General features: G+C 35.7%; 1 protein-coding gene across 2 annotated transcripts in view; it reads left to right on the top strand.

Moving 5' to 3' along the window:
* The window catches only part of LOC136043763 (cyclin-D1-binding protein 1 homolog), a 46,074-nt gene extending 28,775 nt beyond the window's left edge, over positions 1-17,299 (top strand). Inside the window, exons 5-7 of one of the 2 annotated variants that reach the window (XM_065728679.1) lie at positions 217-528; positions 8,238-8,390; positions 17,281-17,299. In XM_065728679.1, the coding sequence (XP_065584751.1) occupies positions 217-528; positions 8,238-8,390 (465 nt within the window). In that variant the 3' untranslated portion in view covers positions 17,281-17,299. Of the gene's footprint in view, positions 1-216; positions 529-8,237; positions 8,457-17,280 lie in introns of those variants that run through there. The other variant, XM_065728678.1, reaches the window with a different exon arrangement.
* Positions 17,300-18,683: the final 1,384 nt, after the last annotated feature.

Here is an 18,683-nt window from a genome sequence, read left to right as displayed (position 1 = left end):
AAAAATTATTTCCTTATCGCTTATAGGTAATGAAATATCCAACGGTCTTTTAATTGTCCGGCAGATAAGACAAAACACTTTGACCTTTTCCGCTCACTCAATTGGAGAGCAGCGTTCAGAAAGGTCAACTTCTGCTTGGCAAGAAAAATTACCTTGAAAAGTTCCTTGAACGCTCAGAAGTTGGAATATTGTCCAAAAAGTTTATATTTTTTTTAGGTAGAATCTGCAAGATCGGATGGTGAACTGTCCGATGCAAGTGACGACGGTGATGAATTTGAGCAACCAATTCCCTCACTCTCAAGTCGGCATCGGGAAATTTTACCCTATTGTCTTGCTCTGGTTAAAGTTGGTTTAGGGATGTTAAAGAAGCTCTCTCAAGCAATTAAACGATCAGGAAGAAGTGAGAAACTAGAAGAAGTTGAAGAATTAGATAAAATTGGTGAAATGTGCAGCTTAGTTACGTCAACCGTAGATGATTTTGTAATAGCAGCGGAGCCGCCGTTGAGCTATGAGGCGCTTAAAGAGGCTGTAAGTAGAGATTAATTCCGTAAATTTAACCACAGTCATTCTTTTGCAAGATTTGAGATGCTACCATTAAAAGATCTCATCAATTATTTTTTTTTCATTTGAAATGGTTGAAGTTCGTTTAAACGAGGGCTATTGATGTATTAAGGGAATTAGTTTCGTGAGAAGGGTTTCTGAAGAGCTTTTTGATAAGTATTATTAAAATTTTCATTGTATCTGGTGGCGTATCTTAGCTCATATTAAAAATAGACTAGATTTACATGTCTAGGGCAACGTGAACTGTTGCAAAAACACTTGGTAGGATCCATAAACATATGACATGTAATTTCAACATGGTATCAAGATATGCTGCATTCTTAAAGTCAACTTTTTTCTGACGCCCAATAAATGATGTTAGTTTTTAAATGTACCATGTATAAAAGCTCATACTTAATTACTTTGTCTCGAAATAGAAAACGTAATGCAATCTGTGTTGTTGTTTAAAAAATTGTAGTATGCACAAGCTAAGACTACGTTACTTTGCCTCGAAATGTAACACCAATTAACTGTTCCATATGGATTTAATGGTGAAAAGAATTTTAATTTATGTCTGTCACCAATTAATTGCCATGTAAACGCTTCTATTTTCCATCCGATCAGTCAAAGTAAGAACGCTTGCCTTGATTTTATCTGAAGAGCTGGTGATGGGAGATGGATTTAGAGGGTCCAAGAACCCATTTACTGCCTTTGATCATATAGACGAAAAATTCTTGCGGTGAATCATTGAAAGTAGATCGAAAATCATTGTGCGTTTTCAGTTCTAACAAGTTAAAGTATGCCTACCAATCCTTTTGAAACATCGGTGTAGAAGGGACGAGGGGGCTGAAGGGATGGATGACAATAGATCCATTTTGTACTTCGAATACTGCAGATTGAACATCAATTTATGATTTTGATTTAAAAAAGGTATAACTTGTGTATCTTTCTGCTAAAAAGTTGGAGGAGACGACTCTAGAGTTATTGTATGTTCCTGGCTCAAAAAGGCGCAACATGCCTACCGTTCTGTTGAAAGTTAATAGTAAGATGGGAGTGGGGGAAGTAGGGGAATGGAGGTGCCGCACTGGTTCTCTTTGGCTCCTCAATCATACAAACTGAAAATTCTTGAGTTATTCTGGTTCAGAAGGTGCTATATGCACACCTTTTTTGCAAAACAGTTGAGATGGGAGGGGCGTAGAGGAGGGGCTACTGGTCCAATTTTGCCTCTAGCTTGTTTTTATGACAAATCAGGTTTTAGTTTGTTTTTGAGCAGTCATTATCATATTATTTTTTTTGGTATGTACAACAACAAAGGAAAATCCTCGCAAAATTTGGAAAATCCTTGGAACAACTATTTTGCTCAAAAAGCCTTGTGCAGTATATACCCATCAGCTCTTCAAGAAGTGTCGGTTAGTGTTAAAAAGAAGATTGTATTGCTCTTTGTTCAAGGATTGATTGTGGGGCACACATTCACACACACATCAATGTGTGCCTTGCTGTGGGACAACTTTCTAATATCACTACTACGAAAGGAGCGAAGGGAAATCACCAATTTTCTTAGCAATGAGAGAACTATCAAAGTACAGGAGGTATAAAGGATAATGCTTCTCTACCTCGGTTCTAAATAGAGAAATATAAAATCACAAACTTAAGAGAATCACATCATCTATGAGGAAATAGTCCTTTTTGGATCTCTATATTTTACTTTTTAATATTCTAGGAAAATATTTTACAATGGGGTAAAGGAACCCTCGGGCATCTTAAGCACTTAGGTTTTAACCTAACTTCAATTCGAGTGCCTTCCGTGTGTATGGCTGCCTCCTTGAGCAGAGCCTTTTATTCGAAAGCAGAAACAGAGTTTGAAGAAATGAAAGCCTGGCAGTACAGCTTCAGAAAACCTCCTCTGATGTAGACAGTAAAGCTCCACTTCTGCTTATTCACTGTTGATTATGGTTCAAGGCCAAGCGGAGACTAGCCTTTTGGACCCCAAGCAAGAATTATACGCAGCTTCCCAAAACGTAGTATCATATTCATCAATCTGGCCGAGGTTTCATTTTTTGTAGAAACTACAGAGGCTGGTTCACAACCGCTTTCCGGGAATAAACCGAAATTGGCAGCAGGAGAAGAAACAATAGAAAAAAACGCACAAAACCGAATTAATGGTCCCACAAGACAAAATGTTTGTAATTGAGCAAGTGAGAAAAAATACCCAAATATTCCTTAAATAGTGGCAGTAAATAACTTTTAACTAAGATATGGTATTGATAGCATTGATAAAAGGAAATAGCATTCCCTTTGGAAGCCATAATCCCCAAATATTTTTTTGAATTTTGGTAACCTGTTTTCTCTTTAAACTAATGTCAAGTTTTAAAAAGGTGAACACATAGATACTAGTTTGTATAAGTCCACAAACCATAATTGACATTGCCCAATATTAAATCATATTAGTTAGAAACTGTTGGTGCCTATTAGTACTCCTGTTTGTACTACATATTCGTTTCTATTACAATTAGTGTTCGTCTCTTAGTAGCTCTATCAACCCAGCCTTCAACAACATAGCCCTATTCAACCCTTTTGAAAGAGCAACAAATTTTGTTTTGTCTTGATAGAGTATTTTACATTGGCTGTTCATAGCATATGCATTTTTCTAAGGACCAAAGAGAAATAACATTGTAGGCCCTTTGGCTTTTCTCCCAACTCGCAAGTCCTGATCACCTCGAATTGAAGTTCTATTAACTGTAAGTGTATATTGTTACTAATATTAGCTGGTATTAGTACCCCTTTGCTTCCCATCCTCACTGGGTAACTAACTTTTATTGTAGATTCATGGTATTTTTGAAATCCTACTATTGCCCAGTTCAGATTTTTTTGATTAAAAATATGAATTAAGAGTTTTTTAGGCCTTAATACTTCTGATTTCGAAGGGGGGGGGGGACCTTGGACCAATTTCCATGGCAAATGGCTCTCATAATATTGCTCGGCCTGTCACAATCATCACCTTCAGGTTTATTAGCCCAAATTTCAACTTCCATAAGGAAATTTGAAGTTGCCTTAAATATTTGCATTACAATTTTGAGCAGATATAGTCCTGGATACTAGGGAAAATTCCCCGTAAAATACAGGTAATCTCCGTTTAAGTGGTAGCTACGGCTAGAAATAAGTGAAGATGAAAAGTTGACGGTGGATAGCGAAAAGATCAATCATGTGGACAGCTTCGCTTACCTAAGCAGTATTATTAGTAAAGAAGGTGGATACAGTGAATATGTTAAAAGTAGAATAACTGAGGGTCATTTTCACAGTTGAAAAAAGTTTGGAAGAATAGGAAGATAAGTCTGTGAACCAAGATTATAATATTGGAAGGTACAGTGACGGCAGTGGTCAAGTATGGTCTTTAATCATGTGTGCTCCGAAAAACAGAGGAAGACTGCCTAGATGTTTTCCAGAGAAATTGCCTACGGATTGTTTTGGGTACCTGACTAGCTGACCGTATTTCAAACTGTAATCTGTACGAAATATGTGGTTCAGTCCCGCTTTCTAGGGCTAAGAGAAAGGTTGAAATGACTAGGGCACGTTCTGCGGATGAAGTATGACAGATTTCCAAAGATTGTTTGTTTTGGCTAACCGTCTAGGACGGAACGAAAACCAGGTCATCCTTGTTTGGGGTGGGAGGATGCCGTAAGGAAAGATTTAAGGGAAATAGGAACTTCTTGGGAGAGCGTAAAGATGGAAGGCTTTGAATAAGTTCGGATGAAGGAGGAGCATGCGTTGCTGTGTCAGTCTCAGACGGCTTGGTGCTGCGTTGAGTTGCTAGCAATAGTAGTATTTGGAAGTGGGACTTGGGAGGTTAGTTTTAGAAATCCATTTCCATTTTTTTTTTTTTTTATTAGAAATGAAACCGTCTTTGGCCCCAGAAGGCTATAGATGGAATTTGTATGTCGTTGAAAGGCGTAAAAAAGCGGAAAAAAATAAGATGGATGTTTTTAGCCTGTGATCGTGTAGATGGTATTTGTACGGTATGTGAGCAAATTGTGTGTGAAACATTACAAAAATGTGTACGGTATGCAATGATATATTAACAAAATTGTACATGACGATAATTGAGTATATTCCTGTTCAGTTCCTTATTTTCTATTTTTTATATTTTACTCTAATTTATCGGTTTGATTTCCATTTTTTGTTTTTCATCATCGTCATCATCACGAGAGGGAGAAAAGGAGAGAGCTGTATAACTTTTATTGATTATTCATTGAACGAAATCAAGTGAAAATTTTCTTATGAAACTTAGAAAATATAGTGAAAAAATTGGGATCAACCCAATACCATCCGTCAGTGACGCTAATTTCGTTTGTGGTCAGTTATTTAAATTTAGTTGTAAATGTCAGCCTCAAAACGAAGTATCTCCTCTTAATCTTTTTGTAACTCGTGCGATGACAACTTCTCCAGATCCATACTCTTTTTGTATCAAATTAATGCCACAGGTGTTGCGGATCTGTTTTCGAGTGCGACATCTAATTTTTCAATGAACTGTGAAAGACAAAGAAGGATCCTGAAAAAGAGGAAGAGAAAAGAAAGCAGGTGTAACATTTATTATTTAAAGACAGTCAGAGATGGTGATAAATTCTGATAAAATTAGAAACGCTTATGAAAGTAAGGAAGCAAGGACTTTGATTTAATGTTTGAAAACTGCGAGTCCTTTTGACACCATTTGTTGTACTGGTTGGATAATAAAGGATACATCTGAAAAGAAACGGAAAACACATACTTGATCCAAAAACAACTATGGCCTTGTTTGTTTGCGTGCAAGCCTTTTTTTCATCTATTTTTTAATGGTTTTAACAGTTTTAGTTGTTATATAATCAAAGAACAATATATTTTATGTATATTTAACATGTTTGATATACTTTGTGTATTACATATTTTAGAATGCAACATGTTTCTTTCTCTTTAAAGCAGTGTTTGTTTTTTTACCTATTCACATTTTATTGGATAGCAAGTTCTATAAAATATTCGTAGTATTGTACAAGTTTTTAAAGAGTAAGAGGACTTTTACTCAGAAATGTCTGTTATTTTTAGGCTATTAAAGGCAAAAATATCGCATCGTCTCTTAAACTGGGGGTCGGAGGTTTCGATTCATTCCTAATATTAATAATTAATGTAATAATCAACACAACTAATAATTTAATATTAATAATGAGTAATTAATATTATTAATAAAATAATTAATAATATTAATAATTTGCAAGCGTCTTTTTGTATTTTTGAAATAACCTGAAATATTTTCACTGACCCAATATATTGATCATATATGCGGATAAACATTTTCAGTAGAATAAGGAGTCGTAAATGTGAAATTTTACGTGAATATACTTAAAATTCGAAAATTTCTGTAAACATACAAAAACGGTTCATTTTTTTGTTTTATTTTTTTTTCTATGGAATGCTATTTCGATTACTCTATAACCTTATTTATTTTCTGCGAAATTAGTCGTTTTTGTTTATAAAGTGGGTTAAAATCGAGAATTTCCCTAAGGTGGGTAGGGCAAGGCTTTAAAAAATTCTATTTCCAAGAATCGTTTATCTTTCTGATGTTATTTTTTAAGTGAAATTTTGCAAGCGGAAGTTTTTTGAAAAGGCAGGTGTCGTTTTACCCCTTTTAATCTTTTAATTTTCAAACATTTCTACAAAATTTTTGTAAATGCGACCCGTCATAAAATAAATTTTCATTAGATTGATTTTCTATTTACATATTAGCTCGTGATATATTGGTAAACACTGAATCAGTAATTCTGAGTTGTTTTGATTTCGCTTCTGCGTTTTTTCCGTCTTTTTTTCATTTACGGAACTGAAGCTTAGGGTTGACATTTTTAAATCTATAACTTTCGGAGACAGACAACACTTGTCAAAACACATTTTGTTGTTATTTCATTTTTCACATGATTTTCTTCTTTTTGGCATACTTGTAGCCAAGTCACTTTACGAAAAACTTTGAAGAATATTGATGATAAATCAAGCCTGTATAATGTTGTGAGTAGTAAACGGTAAAGCCTATTTAAAGTAATTTTCCAACGATGTTTTCCTTGCTCCAGTTAAGAGGGAATAAAATAGACATTAATCTCATTTTGTCAAGCTCATTCCTCCTATGTTTTCTTGCACATCTTTTAAGCTGCTATTTTTCTTTTGGGTCTTCTTATCATTATGTTTTCCTTCTTTTTCTTATGCTTTCCTTCTTATCATGACATCTTCAAAATCAAGAGGGGAGAGAGGCAATCATAATTACTTTCATGTGTAGTTCATCTTCTTTTTCTTTTGTATTAGTCTACTGGTTATTTTTTATTTAGGAGGTGGTGATAAATGAGTGAAAAAATGAAAAGCGGCTTAGTAGGATTTTTACATAGGAAACAAAGAGTGAGAAGTTTTTGAGGAAAGAGACAAAGATGGTAAAAAAAAGTCCCTTGACCCTCTCTTTTTGGTAAGAAAAGGATACGAAAAAATCAATCATTGCACATTTTAAGAAAATTTTCTTCCACCCTTTTCTCATTTTTGACGTTTTAATCACGTGTTAAATGTCGTTTTTGTTGCTAAAAAAAAAAAAAAAAAAAAAAAAAAAAAAAAAAAAAAAAAAAAAGACATATCTACAACTTATTGCAATATGAGGATCGAGCCGTTTCAAGTATTTACAATAATAGAAATACTTAGGTGGGACCGGCCACTTTTATATTAAATACATTTGACAGATGTATAACTGGAATACTAAAATTAAGAGACTTCCTCGTGAACTCCGTGAATTAACTTTGTAGTAAGGGCATTCAATTGGAATATCTGCGTCAAAGTGTAAGTAGAGTGTGACTCATTTTATTTGAACAGCTAATATTTATATCGGAAAGACAACTAGTTTTAGCTATACTAGTTAAGATAATCTAGTAATGTGAGGTCTTTCAAAGTCTAGCTTTAAATGCTAAAGGTTTATTATAATTTAACTGTAGTTTTGAGAATAACGCCGTGGCCGGACCGATAGTCTGTTTGAGGAATCTTCACAGTTTTGCAGGAAACTGAAAATAACGTGTTTGAGCTTTGTGTAGGAATGCCTTATTTGTTCGTGAATTTTAATGAAAAACAAGTATATCAGTGTGTATAACTAAATAATGGACTTCAATTCAGTAAACCAAGAAGCACTTATAGCCTCTATAACGTCTGTTCCCTTCTACTACCTTCTGCGAAGTAGATCTGCCTCTGCAAATGTGATCAGCAGATGAAGACCCATTTGAGGAATCTTTCTTACTTATCAATTTATTTTTTAAATCGGTCCCTGGTTATCCCATTTGCTTTGGACACGAGGATATAATCCTAATAACATTAAAAGAAGAGCTTCTCAAGCAAAAGACATTAAACAAGAAATAAGACTTTAATGTACGCTCATTTGTGAGCATCAGAAAATTACTTACTCTGATTGAACAATAAGAATTATTCGCTTTAGGCACCTATTGTATAGCATCACGTGATTGTTTCTGGAGCCAAAGAATGGCTTGGAGTTACTTACAAACCCAATTATGCCGTTAGATAACCTTAAACTGATTTCTCCTCTTGAAGAAGGTAAAAAGGATTGACAATTATCTACAGTGCTTTGCTCAAGTTAATTCGATGGTATTGTGTTTGAAGTTACCTCTCGCCTACTAATTTCTTTACTTCGTTTTTTTCAGGCATCTGAACTATCGAAGAAGTATCTTGAAGTGCTGAACATCGTTCCAGCTTGCCATTTTTCGACAGAAGATGACGAGAATTGGGTTCAAATTCTGAGAACAGCTGTTGATCATAATTTTAAAAAGATTAAGGAAAATCGTTGTGTGGCCTAGGTATTTATTGGCTATGGTTATACATAATTACTTATATTAAAGATTATAGTCTTCTTGACTAACAAATGTCTAACAAATAATCTTTGAGATATATGATGAAGAACATGATGAAGTTGTTGACTTGGCTGTCTTTATTTGCAGTAATGATGTTAGTTTGTAGACACCCGGCATCCGCGTAAATCCCTATTTAAAGCTATCTGATTTCGACAGTAGGCAACATTGGTCATTTGAGATACGCGAGAGCCTAGAGGGCAGCTCTTTAATTCACATGCTGCTCTTGATCAGCAAAAATGATTATTTGGAAAGTATTTATACAGAGGAGAATTCACATTTGGGGAATAATAAAATAAAAATATCTCTCCTTTCTCTTGCCTTTCCAAAGTCGGTGTAGGTGACTGTCTTATTTGAAAAAGAGTAAATAAGTACGTAGCAATCGTTTTTCTCTACATCTATGATTCTTATTTTGACAACTTGGTTCTAGTAGTTGAGAAGCTGTTCGGTGATACTGTTAGCACACGAGGCTACCTCTTGTTGCTACCTTGTTGCACGTAAGCCCCACAGGTATGCTTTTCTAGTCTTCTATTGCCAATATGCCATTGCAGAGATTCAGTATTTCTGTTAACAGTAGGTTTTGCTCTTGTAACAGAAGCTAAACGTGTAAAGGGGCTCCACTTTCTTCTATATGAAACATTGGCCAGGCAACGTAAGCTGTTCGATGCAATCTTTGTTGGCTTCGCCAAAAAAAGTATTGTGGAAGCACCTTTTGGTCAGGAATCTGAGGAACGCATTTAGAAATTTTATATTGGCTTTGCAGCCAGTTAAACTTTAAATGTATTTCCAATGTACCCTTTGAATATATCGAAAACAAATAAAATGTAGACAAACTAACACAAGTATCTAGCCCCTTGACTCCCAAAACTAGGTGCATGCCCCATCGGTGGGGTATGGCAATATTTTGGGTGGTTATGGGCAGGACTTGCACCTTTAGGTGGCCTTTACTCTAGAGCCTTAATTTTGAAAAAAAAAACCCTTTTTCTTATGAATGAGTCACATTCAAATGCATTTAAACAGCAAAAAGATAATGATAATATTGCAATGACGTTATACAGGTGTTGTATTAAAGTCAATATTTTTCATTAGTATAAAATATGCCTAGAAAGAGACCCCAGAAAATGTTACCGTAGAAATAAGTTGGTGGCATTTTAGTGGCGGCAATTCACCAAAATATAAGGGGTAGGGTAAGGTTTTTTTCCCCATTTTTAATGAATATACGAACAACAGAATAAGATTAAGCAAATATACTTAAACAGAGGGTAGCGGGGACTTCGCTGTTTGGATAAATCGTCAACTAATCTATCCAAATCCAGTTTCTTCACTTTTTCAACGGCCATGATCGTGATATTACTGAGTCTGTCATTTCCCATTATCAATCGCAGATAATCCTTTATTCCCTAATGCCGAGAAGAATCGTTCATTAATGGCAATGGTCACAGCTAAAGTAGCAACTAACTTCATCAGTTTTAGCACTGCAGAATGGTAATTGGGAGGTCAGATAAAATTTCAATATCTTGGAGTAGATCCATTTTAAAGTGTCACATTTTGAAAAGTACAACGTTGCTAGAGAAAGCTGGGATTCTAGGGTATAGTCATCAACATTGAGAATCACTTAAATAATGACGTATTACCCTTTCAACCTTTGAAAATTCAAAAAATAAGAACTTAAAGGGTAAAAGGCTGATATAGCATCGAGCGGGGGCATATTTTACATGAACCGACGGTCCATCTGGCTTGTGATACGATCTATCACGTTCGAATACAGAAATTTGACTGAGTCTGATTGAACTGATGACTGATGTTGCGTTTATTGGTTGTTGAATTTGAAAGAGTCCTTGAGAGTGGAAAGGGCTTGACTGCTCTTGTTCCGAGCATTGATTAGGCATTTTGGAGACTTTGATTCCTGGATATCATGTAAAGCCAAGAATTTGGTTACGTTTTTAATGAAGCTTTTATTTGTTATTATTTCTCAGTTTTTTTTTTTTTTTTTTTTTTTTTTAGTGTCTCGTATGTCCTAGAAATCAGCACAAGTGCCTTATAAATCAGCCAACGTTCTGTTTGAAGTTGTTCTTACAAACAGTTTACAAAAACTAACACTTTCTATTAAATGTGAAGTTGAGACAAAAGAGGCCGAGTTCATTTTTTCCAGTAGTCGCTTTGCTTGACACGCTACCTCACCGTCAGAACTATCAAAGACCGTGGCTAGCACAGCAACAATACAATCAAATGTGGCCTTCACCTTGGAAAAGTGGCATGCATAAAACCAGCAAGTTTGGACGGTACTCTCAAGCTCCAAGACTTTTAGCCCGCTGATACACTGGGATTCCACAAATAGTTCTTTTCAAGTGTTGCTCCATTATATAAATACGTAATGTCTTTGCACCATAGAGAAAAATTCCAAAAGTTCGCTGATGTTCTTCAGTCAATCAGTCAAAACCAAGTGTTATCTTTTGGCTTAACAGTGTAAAAAATTACATGAGCCACCATCTCCTTAAGCTTTGCTTGAAGTTCGCTGGATTCCCCACTCATAAAAATTACTGGATTCCCCACTCGTCTAATATTCACATGTGATTCCAGCCAATTAGTCGCTCTTCTACTTACCCATTTGATATATACCTGGGTAGTCCGCTAATTTTTCTTTTCTAGTAACATCTTCTGTTTCGTCAACAAGAATTGCGTAGTAATTCTGATTTTACTTCTTAAATAAAGTCTTGCCGTAAGGTATTTCTTATCAATGTAACTGCGTCGTTTCGATGCTGATGACTGTAATAGTGACTAAATCGGCGCTGTAACTTAGCCTTCAGCTTTTAGTTGCCTTTAAATATTTCCTCTGTCAATTCAGCGAAATTACCCAGGTTTGCGCATGTTTCTCATTTGTTATGACCGCTGGAAGAAAACCCTAGCTGAGAAGAAAGCCAATAACAAAACTTCTCATGGTCTCTGTTTTTTGAACCTCTTGAGATCTGGACCTACATAAGCCATTTGCTACACATCTCGAAGTATCAGTACTAATTATCTTAAATTCCCCCCATGCTGAAACCCAATTCCTTTGTATTTTACTACGTTCATGTTGCTTGAGTAGACTAGAATTGTAATTCCATTTATAAAATTCTGTCTCAATGATAGCCCTTTTTCCCCGCAGTTTCCCATCCTTTAGATCCCCGCTAGATAAATGGCAGCAGGCAAAACAAAGCAAAGAATCCAAGTTTTATGAGTATTGAATCCATTCTTAAGTGTTATAGTTATACGCACTGAATTTCCTTCTGTTAGAAGTGGAAGTCGGATATCTCTCAACCTGGTTGGTCGGTACGCGTCGTAGAGATACCAAAGAGATATTCTTGACTGCAAATAGAACCTGTTACGGGTCCAAGAATGCAGACCAGTCATTCATGTTGACCTGGGTTATTTATTGTTCCGCTTGCTTTTGAAAGAGTGTCACAGATAGGGGAAATCATGTCTAGTAACCCGACACTTTGAGCACTGACATTATTGCCAGTTTCTTGAACTGACGTTTCTTCATTTTTCTGCCAGTTTTTCACTGCAAAAGGGTCTAAAGTCTGTTGTCGCTTTTTACTCATTGTTTGATTACAAATTCAGAAAAACAAAAAATATGAACTGACGAGCTGACGCCTAGCTTTGGACTGAATTTAGTTAGAGAAAATTGCAGCGGGTAAGATAGTGAAGAAAAATTGTTTTACACATTTCAAAATAAGGCTCCCTACTATTGGTATATTTAAGGATTCTCCAGGAGGAGGACAGAAGTTAAATTTCAACACAAAGCCATTCAAAAGAAACTATAAAAATAACAGTGCTATTTATGGCTCTGAAAAAATAAAACCACAGGGGGTGAGCAGTGCAAGCAACCCGTCATTCAGTCTGGCTACTCCAATATAGTACATGAATAAAATACAAAATAGCTATTAAACAGAAGTAACAAAAGATTTTTTCCAAATCTAGGGGGCGTGATCCCGGTCCCTCCCCTTCTAAGCTTCCTTCAGTGAATAGAAGTAAAATTTTGAATTGCAAAATTTAAAATTCACGAGGGGGCATGAAGATTTTAGAAAGGTCTATGTGGGGCACGGTCAAAATTATTTGAGAACCGTTGCTAGCCCTTTTGTTGGTTGTGTTTCTTCGCTATCAATTACTTATAAATAGGATGTAGGGCATCCGCTCGCACAACTTATTAGTTTTCACTAGAAGGGGTACGATAATAATCACTGACGAAGGATCCGGCAGGGACGCAAAAAAAGGTAAACTAATTTGCACAAGTTTCTAGCGCATCATCCATGAAGATGACTGTCTTCTAAGAGCCTATTTTTACTTGCACGTCCCTCTCCGTAGCGGACATGGAACCAAATTTTTTGTAACCTCTAATTCTCCGGAAGCCAACAACAGATACACCCAATAGAAAAATATGCCAACCCGTCATCGACAAAGAAGACCATATATATATATATATATATATATATATATATATATATATATATATATATATATATATATATATATATATATATATATATATATATATATTTTCTTAGGTTAGACAGATTATTTGTCTTAGACTAAAATAAATTTCAGGGATTAATAATATATACGCCAACTAGAAAAGCTGGAAGCCCTTCGTTCGTAAAGATGACTACGGTCCAACAGCCGACATTACTTCCAAGTCTCTAATTTATCTCACTTTTAATCCGAATTCTTTCTTTCTGTGTGTATATTAAAGCTAAAATTGCTATCTCTTCAGAATCTTGTAATTGGTATATCTCATGAAGACGCTGTAAACTTGCGATAGAATCTTATCGAGTCTTTCGTACCCTCAAATGCATCGGAAGTAAATAATTGTTACATCAACTTGTAAAAGATGCCAACCCCACATCACAAAGATTGCCAAGAAAAACAAACAATTGTTACTTACAAGTCCCTCCCTTGTCTTAAAATTGGAACTAGATTTTTTTTTTAATTATTACAACTGTGAAGTTGTCAACCCCTCGAAAATTTTAAAACGGTGTGTTGTATGAATGCGTTTTTTCTGACAAAAACTAATTTCATATACTTTGATCATCTCATCAAGGACTTATGATCAGTATTGAACAAATCAAAAGATTTCTGCGGGCCAACTGTCTAATATCCCTACTTAGAAAGGAACAAAGGAATCTTTTTAATTTCTCGGGTGCTGTGACCAGGTAACCGTCGTACATCTTTCGTACTTCGTGATTTATTCCAACTCTGATTTGAAACTGGTGCCTGCTTTCTTGTCTGCTAGAGGGGCTTTCCTGTCGAAAGCAGAAACGTGACTTTCCTGTCGAAAACAGAAACGCGGCTTGATGGAATAAAAGCTACTTTTCGCCTTACATACCGATGGCTTTCGCTCAAATAACAGCGTAAGTCTTCCTTTTTTTAGCCCGAAGCAAGAATTAACACGACTCCAAAATATAACGTCGTATAAAGCAATCCGGCCTGAGATAGATACTTTCTGTAACTGCTGTGGAGGTTAGACCCTCATCATTTTCTAGTAATAAGTTGAAGTCGGTGGAGTAAAAAAGAACAAAAGTATTGCTCCCGCAGCACAATTGTGTTTCAATTGCTTTCAGTAGTATGTTGCAGTAGAAAAAATAATCCTGCAAAAGCAGTGTCACATTTACTATTCCACACCAGTGTTTGGCCCATAGATTAGCTGTAGATCTGGATGTAGCTATTAACCGTAGACAGTTTAGTTCAATAGTCCTGTATCATATTTGGTTCTCAAGATGTTGTTTTTGCAAACATCGGTTATATTACCTTTTTTAGTTGCAAAAACAGGTAGACATTTGAGATTTTAAAATCAAAACTGCAGCAATAGCAAACCGGGAGTCCAATAAATACCTCCCTTGTACCTATAACTGATCTCTAAAAACAATAAAAAACAGAAAGATTATTAGCCTTTCTGCTCTTCTTCAAAATTGTCATGTCTTGTACCGCCCTTTGGATCACTGCGTTTGACATAAGTGGCGCCAACTTCAGTATTTCACTTATTTCATCTCTATATTTAATTGCAATATCAAATATCATGCACTCCTAAATTACAGACATAGATGTGCCTGCATTATTTGCTGCAGCTAGGGCATCAAAGCTACTTTTCTTTCATTTTATTAAACAAATGTGTTAAATATTTTTTTTGGTAGAACCGAAAGAGATCGCCATCTACCGCTTAAACGTTCAGCATACCCAAACTTTACTTGTAGATGGCTAGATGGCTTGAGAGAGATTATTTTATTATAAAAACTTTGATACATTTGAAGAATCTGCGTACACTGACGGTCAGGAGCTTGGGAATAGGTGATCCTAATCCTGACAGTTGAAACGGGGTATTAATACCCCGCACATAGGCGCATCTGCAGTGAAGCATTGAATCTTGGTCCTGCACTATTAAGATACGCAAGTTGAAGTTTGGCTTGAAGCCTGCATTTCTCACCTCTAATGGTGCGTTACGGTCTTTCAACATTCATAACAAATTCATCAGTATGTCATCAGAAATGCACTATTGTAGGTTATTACAGCCCTCAATAGAGCGAAACTGCTTGTTATGTATTTGTTTTATTTTCTTTCTATTCATCATTTTACTCCATTTTTCTCGAGTGTTTGTATGTTGTAAACAAATAACTTATATAGGTTTAGATTATTTATTAATGAATTTAAAAAAAATACTATTATTATTTTATTAATTATTACTTATAACAAAATTTATAAACAGGTAATTATTATTATAGTATCGGTTGTAACGGAAACTATATATGGCAAAGTCTGTGATATCAGCTTTTTTTTATGATAAGCCAGATGATGCAGCTTTGAAGAACCCCATTTCATCCTCTTGTACAGCAACATCCAAATATGGCTTTTGAATAGTATTTTATGACATCTGTTATAATTAGACTGTTCAAATCATGTAAAACAATTGCTGGTTGAATTAACTTCACCACTAGCCAGGTTTCATTGAAAAATTATGTGAATACTGCAGTTGTAAAGTTAAACATGGTATTTATATACATATAAAAACTGGTTTTTCACGTGAAAGTAAAGAGCAACGTTAAAACATAAAACTGGAATACTTATAAGGGATCTGATTCATAACTCTTTCTCTCTTTAACTAAAGTCGTGACAGTGCTTGCTGTGAAAGCACTTGAGTACATTAGATTTAATTAGATGGCAGTTCTAAGCGTTTGTTTACCGAGTGGCTTACAAAACACTTTACCAGAAGTTCAGATTAATGTAATTTTAATTAATTGATTAATTAAAATTAATGCTTTAACGAAGAAGTTCATTAAAATGCAATTAAATGAGCCCTGTAACTCACGAAGCTCTGTGACGAATAATTAAATATTATTGTCGCGTTGCTCTTGTTTCAGAGCATTCATGAACAAAAGTCAAACGCTAGTCTGAAGAGCGGGAGGCCAAGGACGTGTCTGCCTCCTCATCAATTGGAAACTTCTAAGATTGAAAACTTTGAAGAAACTATTTTTCATTTAATTTTAGTTTGATTTAATATCATATTCAAAGCTATCATAAGAAAAACCCTTCCCTCAAAAAAAACTATCAGTGACTTCTCTATCTTTGGATATGATGCATAACCATGCAATTGTGTATCATTGTTATTGTATCGTGTAAAGGTCTACAAAACCTGTTGATTTTGTATGGGCAGCCTGTAGGTGGGGCGAATGTGCTACCGTGCAGAAGTATTGCCTTTGAAACAGGGAGGCATTTTCATCCCATGGCATTTTGACCATGTTCGGGCCAAAGTCTGAATTGGCACGAAATAGTAGTATTAGACAATATCTTTTGTTCATTAAAACCTGCACTAACACTTCACATTTCCGTTAGAATTAGTCCTTTCCCGATATTTTATAACCCCTATTCGATACAATCACCCCTAGTGAAAAGAAATACAATCTAAAACCAGAAACAGGTGAAGTAAACACGCATCTAATCAAGATCACCCTCGCTTTTGGGAGGGTTGTAACTTTTTCCAAAATAATGCAAATGCTCTTATGCTGATACATTCTGGTGGGTAAATTTAAAACTGGGAATTCTCATATCTGAAGTGAGCATTAAAAGCAAAATCGTTTGATGTGTATAATGTCATCAAAATTCTGATTTTTAGAACTTTGATTTCTTCTGACAGTACTCAGGTTGCATCTAAAAATAGAAAACCTCTTGGATTTAGGATGGTCCCTGAACAGGAACCTCTACAGCTTACAAGCCCTAGATAGACCCTCAAATTTTGCATCGGTTGTTGCTAAAAATGCACGTATAGTACCTTTTGGAATCAGAACTTGCTTCTGGGATGCAAATATTCCAGTCTTAGGGGTGGCTAACCGCTTTTCTATGACTAAAAGCACTTTAAAGGAAGAAATTTCCGGGCATTCATTGGGGCTGCACGGTTTGGTGAGATTTGAAAAACTATTCCATATTAAAGCCGCGTTTTATTTGAGAAAAGATATTTTTAGTTTGGGCTACCGTTTCCAGTCTTTTTTCGCATAACTCTGTTTTATTTGAGCCTTCGTTTTGTTTCGTTTTGGTACTGCCTTTGACAAATAAAACCCTGGAAAAGAGCTAGGCAGCTTACTGGCAAAAGTTTTTAAAATCCAGGAATGCTTCTTAAGTATTACTTGCTCTTTTAGTTTAGGTTAGGTCAAAAGGTGCTTAAATTTGAATTTGCAATAGAAGCGATTATTATATTCGTAAAGAGCATAAAGAAAGGCATCGAGTGGTATATTCACTTTATTGGTAAGTCGATAATATGAACTGTCATACATTTACCCATCTGGGAATGTTGAAAGTGAAGTCTGGCTTTTTTTAGGATTCGAAAGACACAAAGTACTGTAATTTGCTAGAGCCAAGGGCATACCTTACAGTAGGCACAGAAAAACAACGCCGTACACATATCTGGAAAAATACATCCACCAGGTAAATATTTTCTGACGCCATTTTTATAAAACAAGGGGTGAAACTACCTGGACGAACAAGTTTCGATTTTCGGGATGTAGTTACGGAAAACGGTACGGTCCCTTACGGGGTATCATAAATAAAACGGCTTTGAGCTTACTAAATACGTAAAAGACGCTATTAAGGAAACAGGACTGAAACAAGACCAAATAAAACGTGGCATAAGTGCGTTACGAAACAAGTCACATATTAGTAAAAATCAGCGGAAAAGAGAAAAACTAAAGTATTCGACATTTGGGACAGGAACGAGTAGCACTGGCTTGGTAAAATCAAAAATACAATGTGAGTGGGTGGAGAAAGATGTAACCCGAGTAAAAGATTATTTTTGCTCGGAGCCGATGGTTCAACAGTTGAATGCCCTAGTATGTGAGATTGAGGAAAATACGGGAAATGTAAATGAAGTTTCTTCAAAATTTGCCGAGCTGATACGGAGTCCTTTACTTGAAAAAATGAAAAAAAAAGGGGAAACAAAAAAGCACGTTCTTCGACAATGAATGTGAACGGAAAAAAGAAGAATTAAATCACATGCTAGAATATGTTAAAAATCCAAAAAGGAAACTGAGAAACTGGAATTGCTCCGACAGTATAGAAGTAAAAGAAAAGAATATAAAGTAATGATAAAAATGAAGAAACTAGAGTTTCGATGGCGGGAACAAAATGAACTTGCGCATTTCTATAAGACAAATGATTTCCGGGAATTCTGGAAAAGAGTTTCATCAAAAAAAATGACTGCTCCCAAATGTATTCCGCAGGAAGACGAGTGGCCCCCCTTCTTTGAGAAACTAGAAGCAGGTATAGCATCTGGCACACAACAGCCCCCATCGGATTTCGAAAAACTGGCAGAAGAAGTCGGAACCCCCTCTTGTGACCACACTGAGTACCCCCTACTGGAAGAAGATTATCACCTTTGCCGCCAAATCCAGCGGGAAGAAGTAGAAGATACCATAAAACAAACTAGAGGTGGGTCTGCGCCAGGACCAGATGGAATTCCAGCAAAGCCTTTGAATGTACTACAAGTAATTTTATTACCTCTGCTTCTGGGGTTGTATAACTTGGTTATGAAAGAAAAAAAAGTGGCCTGATCCTTGGAAGATATCTGTAGTTATCCCCCTATTTAAGAAAGGTGATGCAAGTTTGTGCGAGAATTACCGACCAATCAGCTTAGGAAACTGTCTTGGAAAAATTTTGGACAAAATCTTAAACAAAAGGCTGGATGAGAGGCAAATTCTGAGTTTCAAGTTTTCGTAAAGGATACTC

The sequence above is a fragment of the Artemia franciscana genome, unplaced genomic scaffold (genome assembly GCF_032884065.1).
Source record: "Artemia franciscana unplaced genomic scaffold, ASM3288406v1 Scaffold_941, whole genome shotgun sequence".
NCBI lineage: Eukaryota > Metazoa > Arthropoda > Branchiopoda > Anostraca > Artemiidae > Artemia > Artemia franciscana.
Note: the sequence above shows the minus strand (reverse complement) of the source record. Positions and strands in the feature narration are given on the sequence as shown.